The 11,257-nt window shown below is 41.4% G+C and overlaps 1 protein-coding gene across 2 annotated transcripts in view; it reads right to left on the bottom strand.

The window, feature by feature from the left end:
• The window catches only part of ttll4 (tubulin tyrosine ligase-like family, member 4), a 108,759-nt gene that overhangs the window by 68,584 nt on the left and 28,918 nt on the right, over positions 1-11,257 (bottom strand). For both annotated transcript variants that reach the window (XM_043694274.1, XM_043694273.1), the window contains exon 2: positions 3,829-5,360. In XM_043694274.1, the coding sequence (XP_043550209.1) occupies positions 3,829-5,288 (1,460 nt within the window). In that variant the 5' untranslated portion in view covers positions 5,289-5,360. The remainder of the gene's footprint in view (positions 1-3,828; positions 5,361-11,257) is intronic.

Raw genomic sequence — 11,257 nt, 5'->3', positions numbered from 1 at the left:
ACCCGCTTGGCACACCAGCCTCATTCCTGAAGAAGGGCTTATGCCCGAAACGTTGATTCTCCTGCTCCTTGGATGCTGCCTGGTCTGCTGCGCTTTTCCAGCACCACATTTTTCAACTCTGATCTCCAGCATCTGCAGTCCGCACTTTCTCCTAACTGTTCTCTTGTTGGGACAGCCTCACATGACACACCCCACAAGCATCGCTAAGAGAGTGTTATTAGATCCTTCAAAAGATTCTACTTGCTGAAATAAATTGTGGCTGTTCACAGAAGTTGGCGTATTTCAGTTGCATCAAATGTATAAGAATCTCAAGAAGGGAACCTAATAAATCATGACTGTCAAGTTTCTCAACCCCATTCTCCTGCTTTCTCCCAAAACCCTTGATCACCTTGACCTTAAAGAACCCACTTCAGTCTTAAATACACTCAATTACCTGGCCTCCACAGCTTCTATGGCAATGAATTCCATTGATTCAACCACACTCTGGCTGAAGAAGTTGCTCCTTATCTCCATTGTAAAATGTCTTCCCTTTACTCCAAGGCTGTGCCCTCGGGTCCTAGTCTCTCCAAATCAATGGAAACATCTTCCCAACATCTACTCTGTCCAGGCCATTTAGTATTCTGTAAGTTTCAGTTAGATCTCCCTCATCTTTCTAAACTTTCCCTCATCGAGTATAGACCCAGAGTCAAACGTGCCTCACGTGTTAAGCTTTTCATTCCAGGGACCATTCTCGTGAACTTCCTCTGAACATGGTTCAGGGCCAGTACATTCTTCCTGAGAAATGGGGCCCAAACCTTCACACAATACTGCAAATATGGTCTGGGCAAAGCCTTAGAGCATCAGAAGTACATTCCTGCTTTTACATTCAAGTCCTCTCAAAATAAATTCCATCATTGAATCAGTTAGGAAGACAAATACAATCTGCAAGTTTACCTAGAGAGAATCCTGCACTAGAACTCCCAAGTCTCTTTCCACTTCAAACTTCTCAATTTTCTTCCATTTAGAGATTAATCCATGCCTTTATTCCTCCTATCAAAGTGCATGACCTTACACGTTCCCACGTTGTACTCTTATTTGCCACTTCTTTGCCCACTCTCTTAACCTGTCCAAATCCTTCTGCAGTCTTCTCACCTCCACAATACTAACTGTCCCTCTACCTATACTTGTATCATCTGCAAATTTAGCCAGAATGCCCTCAGTTCCTTCATCTAGATCATTAATGCACAAAGCGAAAAGTTTTGGCCCCAACACTAAGCCTTGCAGAACACAACTTATCACAGGTAGCCATTGAGACAGACCCTTTTATTCCCCTCTGCCAGACAGCTAGACTTTTAACCATGCTAGCACCTTGCCTCTAGCACCATGGGCCCTTATCTAACTCAGTAGCCTCCTGTCGGGCACCTTGTCAAACACCTTCTTGAAGTCCAGATAGATAACATACATTGGCTCTCCTTGGTCTAACATGCTCATTACTTCCTCAAAGAATTCTACCAGATTTGTCAGGCATGATTGCCCCTTGATGAAACCATGCTGACTTTGCCCTATTTTACCATACACTCATCCTTCACAATAGGTTCCAGGATTTGACGCACGACCGAGGTTAGGCAAATTGGTCTGTAATTTTCTGTCTTTTGCCTTACTCCCTTTTTAAATAGGGGTGTCACATTAGTGATTTTCCAGTCCTCTGGGACCCGATCGGACCCTCGCGATTCCTGAAAGATTACCACTAATGTTACAACTCTCTCTTCAGCTATCTCCCTTAGAATCTGGGGTGTAGCCCAAATGGTCCAGGTGATTCATCCACCTTTAGGCCATTCAGTTTTTCTGGCACCTTCTCCTTGGTGATGGCCACCATATTCAGCACTGCCCCCCTCATTCTCAAATTTTTGGGATATTACTCGTGTCTTCCACTGAAGACTGACGTAAAGTAATTATTCAGTTCTTCAGGCTTTTCCTTGTTCCCACTATTATCTCTCCAGCGTCATTTTCCAGCAGCCCAATGTCCACTTTTGCACTTTTTACATTTGAAGAAACTCTTACAGTCTTCCTTTATATTACTGGCTAGCTTACCCTTATATTTAATCTTCTCCCTCCTTATTTCTTTGTTTGTTGCCCTCTGTTGGTCTTTGTAAATTTCCCACTGCCCTTCACCACATTATATGCTTGCTCTTTTGCTTTTATGCTATCTTGGACTTCCCTGGTCAGCCACGGTGGCCTCACCCTCCCTGTTCCATTATTCTTTTCCTGGAGACGAATCTCTGCTGCGCCTCCTGAATTACTCCAAGAAACTCCTGCCATTTCTGTTCCACTCTTTCCTCCCAGGCTCCCAGTCAATTCTACCCAGGTCCTTCCTCATGCCTCGGTAGTTGCCTTTACTTAGTTGTAATACCATTACCCCTGATTCTATCTACTCCCTCTCAAATTGCAGAGTAAAATTCAATCATATTATGATCACTGCCTCCAAAGCTTCCTTCACCTTAAGCTCCCTTATCAAATGTGCCTCATTGCACAACACTAAATCCAGTATTGCCTGTTCCCTAGTGAGTTCCACCACAAGCTGCTCCAAACAGCCATCTCAGACACTCAAATTGTTTTTCTTGCAATTCACTACCAACCTGAATTTCCCAGTCCACCTACATATTGAAAACCCCCATGATCATTGTAACTTTGCCTTTCTTACTCTTCTATCTCTTGGTGCATTTTGTGCCCCAGCTCTTGATTACTGTTTGGAGTGTAGGTAACTCCAGCTATGGTTTTTTTTTTAAAACCAAAAAAAAACCTGTTTCCTTAATTCTACCTGCACAGATTCTACACCATCTCACCCTACTTCATTTCTTACTATTAATTAAATTTCATTTCTTACTAATAAGACAACCCGACCTCCTCTGCCCGCCTGCCTATCTTTTCGATAAGATGTATATCCTTGAATATTCAGCTCCCAATCCTGATCACCCTGCAGCCACATCTGTGATGCCCACCACGTTATACCTGCCATTTTTGATTTGCACCACAAGCTCATTTATCTTATTCATTATACGGTATGCACTCAGACACAACACCTTCAATCCTGCATTAACCGTCCCTTTTCTCATTGTCATTTGTTTGCCCAGTGTGCTTGAAGTTTGAATGCTAACCCTTTCCAATTACTCTGTCCTATTTGTGTCTGCACTGGAGATTTTAATAACCCCTCCTGAGTTCTGCACTTGCACCTCCTCCTTTCATCGGGTTTTCTAATTTCCCACACAACTGAACCCTCCCCCTCTCCCTATTTAGTTTAAAGCTGTCCACGGCCCCGGCTACACGATTCGCTAGGACTCTGGTCCCAGCACAGTTCAAATGAAGACCGTCCCATCTTCTGGTGTTTCAATAATATTATCCTACTTCTGAACTCTAACGAATAAAGGTGTAATCTGATTATCCATTCCTGAAAAGGCAACCCCTTTTATCTCAAAATCAATCTTGCTCTTTTGAACCGTCTCTAATGTCAGTAATGTTTTCTTAACTAGGAGAAAGCAAACTATACACAGTATTCCTAGCACTGTCTCAAATAAGACCTTCCTATTTTCAAACTCCAACTCCTTTGCAATAAAGATCAAGAAATACAGCCAAGCGTTTTGAAATATGCTAGCATCTCGAGTGGTGTGAGAACTAAGCAAAAAACAATCAGACTCATCAACCCAATGCAGATAGGCTATTCATCAAATCATAACATATTGCATCCACAGCCACATTTTTATATGTTAATCACTTCTTTGCAACAGGTTGACTTAAATATTTAATGGAACATTAGCAATGTAATAAGTTGGGAAATACTGTAAGGATACTTACTCAGAGTCTTGAGGACCTGCATCATTCTTCGGCTTTTCCACAGTTTTTTCAACCTTTTTTGCACACTTGAGTTGCATGGCAGCAATCTGTAGCGTGACTGAGCCAGCGTTTGTCTTAGAGGAAGAAACAGAGATCAACTTCTTGCTTTGGTCAGCCTCATGATGAAAGTCCGGGGATGCTGCAAAACTGACTGGGCTACTATTCTGGATGTGCACATTGGTGGATAAAATACCAACAGCTGTTTTGTTGGTACGAGCAATTAGATTATCTTTACTTGCACAGTTCTCTTTAGCTGCAGGCTCCAAGTTAACATTGGTACAACTTCGCTCAGCTTTTAAGACTGTTTGGAAATTATTTCTCTCCTGAATGAGATTTGGCACAGTTTTTTTCAATAATCCTGCAGCACTGCTGAAGGGGCCATTCTGAAAATGAACGCCTTGAGAAGCTAAGCCTTCAGTTTCTTTTGAAAATGTTACACACCGTTCAATCACATGATTCTTCGGGGTGCGGTCTTCTGACAACCTTCTTATAGCTTCTGTAAACTTAAGCTCTGGATCCCCAGCATTACTTTTGGTTAGCTTGATAGCACTCTTCAAGTTACCATGGGAATGTTCACTCTGATGTAAAGGTCGATCAAACTTAAGGTCTGTGTTAACATGAACAGCACTTCCAGAGATAGCCCTAGCATTGCTACCATTGTGCTTTGCTGCATTTTCTGAGTCTCCAAATTCATTACTTCCATTAAAAGTCTTGGCATTCTTTTCACATTTCTGAAGTGTAGGCACTTTGGCACTGGTGGGTCTCATGAACGCATTTGTGTTCAGTAAAGGTTTGCAAAATAGTGAGGTAGGTTTACCTGCATGATTGGGGCCATTTCTGCCCAAGAGCAGAGGTTCATAACCAGCACTATGAGAACCATAATGCTGTGAAATTGGGGTAATGGCACCATTGGGTTTCATTAAATTTTCACAAGAGATTGCTCTCGAGGGGATTGAGGGGATAAAGTTGTTAATGTTTGCTGAACTTGATGTAGTTCTACTTCCTAGTCCATTAAACCGTGAACCCAGGGACTCAAGTCTCTGATAAGATCTGCATCCATGGCCAATTCGATCATGAAGAGGTGAGTTTTCAAAAGGACTGATCAAAACATTTGAACGAAAACCTGTGTGCGAACTCAATGTTACTGATTTGCCATTACCTCCTGGTAGAGAAGGATAAGGGTGACTTGCAACATTCTGAGACGTTCCTGAACAAGTATTCTGTTTCCTTACGGGTACAATCACATTATAGCCATCCCATTCCCATAGTGGATGCTGGGAAACAGAATAAGCTGGTCTACTCTCCTGTGGTTGACCATAAAAAAAAGATTTTGGACTAGGGTTGAGTGAAGCTTTGTTTTTGCCACTGGGGTCTATAGAACACTCCTCAGTCTTGGATGCAGCCATGAACTGCCATTTCATTCACAACACAGGCAAACTCAAGAGAAGCTGCACAACAGAACAACCAGTATGAAATAATCATTTTCGCTGAACCTGGAAAAAGAAACAAAACTGTTTTGAAAACTAAATAGCATATTTAAAAATACAAGCAATTTCCACATCAGGACAACAGAATACACAAAGTTTGCAAAGTTACTAACTATGACATTTAATGAGAGAGATCAAATTAAGTCAAGGAGTCAAAAAACTGCAAGGGTGTTATTTGGTATTCTGATCATATTCATAATGACAAATCACAAAATATATTTAAGACTGAAATACAGTACAATGATTTTTGGCTTCAGGAAATTAAAAGATATGGGAAGCAGGTCAGAAAGTGGAGCTCAAAACAAAGACCAGCCATGACTGAATCAAATGGCAGAGCAGGCCCAACAAGCTATATAAACTACTCCTGCTCTGCCTACTTGTAAAGAAATTAATGAAATCCCAATAGTCAATCTAGAGATACTTTTAGTGGGCATAGTTCCATACACTTCTTTGATTTGTCCAATGGAACAAATATCCATGGCATCAACCTTTGGGAGCAATGCTAAGACCAATCAAATTTATTGCCTAGACTAGAACCAAGGGGTTCTAAGTTCTGGACTATAAGAGGGAATATTAAAATAAGGGTATTGGTCTGAGGATAGCAAGTGTGACTCGGGGTCAGAAGATTCTAGGTTTGCGTCTTATTCTGAGACTGACAGTCATTTGGATGAAATATTAAAATTGAAGCCTGTCAGTTCTCTCAGCTTTAAAATAAACACATGCTATGTTTGTAGGAGCTCACCAAGCACAAATTGAACTCACAAATTGATAGTGGTGTTTCCTATGTTATAATAACTTCAAAAGTACTTTAGCATAAAGTACTTCAGGATGCCCTGTTATTTTTAACAAGAATCAAATTTACTGTTTGATTAAGATTAGATGATCTACAACATGCATACAAATTCTAACCTAACACTCAGAATTAATGAGATAAATAAGAATTAACAAACACCCCAAAGAGTGCAATAAATAGCAAATGTGATCAAGACAGATCTGACAGAACTCTTCGTAACCACCTCTCCCCCACATCCAGATGCCTTTTAAATTTGCCTCCAAGTGGAGTTTCTAATTCTTCACTTTTGAACATTAGCTTCAGAATTCTTTCAAAAGCCATACTGTCACAGACAGCCTTAATGATTCTCCATTCAGCTAATTAATCTCTTCTCTAGATGTGTTTCACTGGATTCCTGACTCTATACACCAGTACTTTTATACACAGGTGCAAATCCATTATTTTGCTAACAGATAGCTTCTCTCAGCTGGCACTACTAATGGATTACTCGAAGCTCCAATATTTCTTAGCTGCACCAAGAAAATACTGCTGGTGGGTCTCCTTTACCTCCACAATCAACTTCATTTAATTATCAATAGCTCACAGGCCTTCTGAGCCACAGCTATTACTAACATGACATTGTCTTCTTCTCTTCTCCTCAGAACTTCTGCCAAGTCTTAAGTGACTCAAGACTGCTGATCATAGCGCCATGGCTGCCTAAAGCCTCTTGCCGCTGCATCCAAATACTTGGATATCAAGGCAATCTAAACAGAGAAACCTTCTGCTTCTAAACATCAGTGAATCACTTTTGCTGACTTGCTCCCTGACTAAAACAGAATTTGATCCTTGAACTGATCTGGTTGACCTTTGAAATCTCTAATCAACATCTAATTACATGATGGAAGGTGTTATTATTTTTGATGTTTGGATGTGGTAAAAGTAACTTTTACAAAGGATTTTCTTTAAAAGATCAGAGTTCATCTGAACCTAATCTAACATTGTTCAGAAAGCAAATGGCTCTCTGGTGTGTTAATAGAAAAGGATTTATACAGTGGTTGTTTCTAACAGAGTATCACTCAGCTTGCTTTAGGCTTAGAACAATTAAGGAATGATTTTAGTTTAGAAAACACAAATGGTTTTAGGGCACTTTTGAGGAGACCAAATCAGGGTCCTTACAGGAGTATAGGACAGTTCAAAAAACACAGTAACCTCAGTAGAATGGCTTAGTTAGTCAAATCTCTAAACCAGGAGTTTAGTTAGGAATCTTCAAGTTATTAGAACTAAACAAGTTTAGGCTCTCAGAGTTACTGGAAGATCTGGCAAAAAGACTCTGAATAGACTCCACAGTTCTCGACAAAGAAACTGTTAAGAACCAATTAAATAGAAGCCCAAGGAGTTAAGACATGACTTACTTGCTCCGAGTTACAATATCTGTAAATTGGTGTTGTGAAATTGGGTGAAAACTTTGTTTTGCTGCTGTACGCTTAGATTTTTCAGAACTCTTCGACATTTACATATATTTTATTTCTTCATTTAAATAATAAACTTCTGTCCTGTTGTTAAAAAATATCTGCAGCATTTGTGACAATGTTCCACTGACTGACAACCACACTAACCAAAAAGAGAAAAGATTTATCAAGCCAGATTTCACTCCTTGATTTGACTTTTCCCGCAGAATCATCTGCTGGAATTATAAATGGTTTCTCTAGATTGGGATTTAAAGTTATTGAATTTAAGGGGCCTGTGTCTGTCTTTTGAACAAACAGGTAATGGATATAAAGAGAATCATGTGGTAAAGTTTATTGAAAGGAATGGTTTTTCAAAATAGCTTTGAATGTTGCTAAACGTTTTTGGTGATCAATGTTGAACAGAGTTAGCAGATAAATTGAAGGTAACAATCTCACAAGGAGTAGATCTTAAAGTGACTGTCGAACATTTTAAATCAGAAGACAAGAAACATGAAATTGACATTCACAACTGGATTTAGCTAAGAAAAGTTAAAATGAAAAAGATACTCGAATTTCACGAAAAACAGTAAGTGAATACCCTTGAATTTGAGGAAAAGCAAAATGGAACAGGAAGAAAACAAAAAGATAAAAGAAATGAGAAGAATGAAAATAGCAATGGAAACAGAATGGAGAAAACTTGAACTCCAAAAGAGACAAATCAGAACATGAAAAACTCCATAGAGGCCAGTATCCAATCACCAAATCAACCTTTTATTTCCATGGACAGGCCTTCACACTGATCCAGCTCTCAGAGTGACCAGGATGTTTGACAGTCCAGTTTTCATGTGTCAGTCAGGGCTCCCTTGCTGGACCAGATTCACAGCCCCAATCAAGGAACTCATACTATCAGGTTCACCTGACTAACTTTGTTACAATCGCTACAGAGATAATAGTTCGGAGGATGATTGCAAATCGCAAGAGGGATTTGAATTAACTAAAAATCTACCAAAAAGAGTTGGAAGACATTTCACCTCCTTTGAGAAGGAGGCCAGACAGAAGATGGCAAAGAGCTGTTTGGACTTATGTAACAGCACTACATTGTTTTATCCCTGACTGTTCTCTGTTCTCATTCCTGAAGAAGGGCTTGTGCCCAAAACGTCGAATCTCCTGTTCCCTGGATGCTGCCTGACCTGCTGTGCTGTTCCAGCAATAAAGTTTCAACTCTGTTCTCTGTGGTAGCAAATTCCACAGGTCCACCGCTCCAAAGGAAGAAATTCTGAGTCCAAAATGGTTTACCCTGTGTCCTTACAAAGTGACAGACTCTATCATCCCTGGTCATTCGGAACATCCTTCCTGCATTTACACTGTCTTATCCTGTTAGAATTTTATGGATTTCAACAAGACCCCTTAATTGTTCCAAATTGTTCTAAACTTCAATGTTCAAATGGAACAAGATCTAGACAATATTCAGGCTTTGGCTGACAGGTGACAAGTAACATTTGCACCAGGCAATGACCATCTCCAATAAAGGGACAATCTAACCACCAACCCTTGACTTTCAACAGTGTTACCATCACTGAACCCTCCATTACCAACATCCTGGGTGTTACCATTGACCAGAAGCTCAACTGGACTCGCCACATAAACAGTGGCTACAAGAGTAGGTCAGAGGCTAGGAACACTGCATGTGCAACTCACCTCCTGACTCTCCTAAGCCTGTTCACCCTCAACAAGACACCAGTTAGGAGTGTGAAGAAATACACTTCACTTGCCTGGCACTGCATCCACAAGTATCCATTCCCTCCAACACTAACACTCAGTAGCAGCAGTGCATACTATCGACAAGATGCACTGCAGGAATTCAAAGATCCTTAGACAGCAGCTTCCATACCCATGACCACGTCCATCAGGAAGGACAAGGGCAGCAGATACATGGGAACACCACCCCTTGCAAGTTCCCCTCCAAGCCAGAATTCCCATCCCAAGGGCAATATGTATTAACCCACAGCAGGTGGACTGCAGAGATTCAACAAAGGTAGCTCATCACCACCACCTCCTCAACAGCAACTGATGACAGGTCAGTCAGCAACGTCCACAAGCAAATATGTTTTTTAAAAAAGGAATTCCAGTGAATACATCCTTACCAATTCAATGACTGCTCTACATCAGTGCTGCTAATGATGAATCTCTGATAATCCTTAGCAGTTGTGCCTCAAAAGCAAGAGCATCCTTCTCCAGATAAGGACACCAAAACTGCACATGATATTCCACATGTGGCCTCACCAAGAATTGAATTGAACTTATTGTCACGTGTAACGAGGCACAGTGAAAAGCTTTGTCTTGTGAGCAATACAAGCAGATCACAGAGTTAAGGAGCACAGATAGTAAATAATAGGTAAACAGCGGCAAAGGCACGCAGGTACAGGCAAATGTTAAGAGTTTGAGAGTCCATTCAGTATTCTAACAACAGTAGGGTAGAAACTGTTTCAAAACCGGCTTGTGTGTGTGTTCAGGCTTCTATATCTTCTCCCTGATGGTAGAAGTTGTAGAAAAACATTGCCAGGGTGGGACGGATCTTTGAGAATGCTGCCGGCCTTTCCTCGACAGCGGGCCTGGTAAATGGATTCCATCGATAGGAGGTTGGCCTTTGTGATTGTCCGGGCAGAGTTCACCACTCTCTGTAACCGTCTCCGATCTTGATAGTTACAGTTGCCATACCAGGTAGTTAGACCACATACAACTGCAGGGAACAAGGATGTCTTACTAAATGATCTTGTCTTGAAGGCCTTTGTTTCCTTAAGACACAGGAGCAGAATTAGGCCATTTGGCCCACTGAATCTGCTCTGCCATTCCATCATGGCTGATATGTTTGTCGATTCAATTTTTCTGCGTTCTCCCCATAACCATTGAGCTCCTCACTAATCAAAAACCTATCTAACTTAAATTCACTCAATAAAAATCTCCACACCCTTCTGCAGCAATAAGTTCCACAGATTAACCACACACTGGCTGAAGGAATTCCTCATTTCAGTTCTAATGGGTCATCCCTTCAATTTAACTGTGTTCTCAGGTCCAAGTCACTCCTACTTGTGGAAACATCTTCTCCACGTCCGCTCCATCCAGACATCTCAGTATTCTGTAAGTTTCAAATAGATCCTGTCACCGTTCTAAATCCCAGTTCATCCCCAGGATCGTTCTTGTAAATCTCCTCTGGCACGGTGCCTCAGCGGTTAGCACTGCTGTCTCAGTGCCAGGGACCCGGGATCGGTTCCAGCCTTGGGCGACTCTGTGTGGAGTTTGCATGTTCTCCCCATGTCTGTGTGGGTTTCCTCTGGGTGCTCCGGTCCTCCCACGGTCTAAAAACGTGCAGGGTAAAAACAATGACTGCAGATGCTGGAAACCAGATTCTGGATTAGTGGTGCTGGAAGAGCACAACAGTTCAGGCAGCAGCCGAGGAGCAGTAAAATTGACGTTTCGGGCAAAAGCCCTTCATCAGGAATATAGGCAGAGAGCCTGAAGGGTGGAGAGATAAGCTAGAGGAGGGTGGGATTGGGGACAAAGTAGCATAGAGTAAAATAGCTGAGTGGGGGGAGGGGATGAAGGTGATAGGTCAAGGAGGAGGGTGGAGTGGATAGGTGGAAAAGAAGATAGACAAGTCATGGGGACAGTGCTGAGCTGGAAGT

This window comes from Chiloscyllium plagiosum, chromosome 7 (genome assembly GCF_004010195.1).
Source record: "Chiloscyllium plagiosum isolate BGI_BamShark_2017 chromosome 7, ASM401019v2, whole genome shotgun sequence".
In the NCBI taxonomy this organism is placed as follows: domain Eukaryota; kingdom Metazoa; phylum Chordata; class Chondrichthyes; order Orectolobiformes; family Hemiscylliidae; genus Chiloscyllium; species Chiloscyllium plagiosum.
This window is presented reverse-complemented; position numbering and strand designations above follow the sequence as displayed.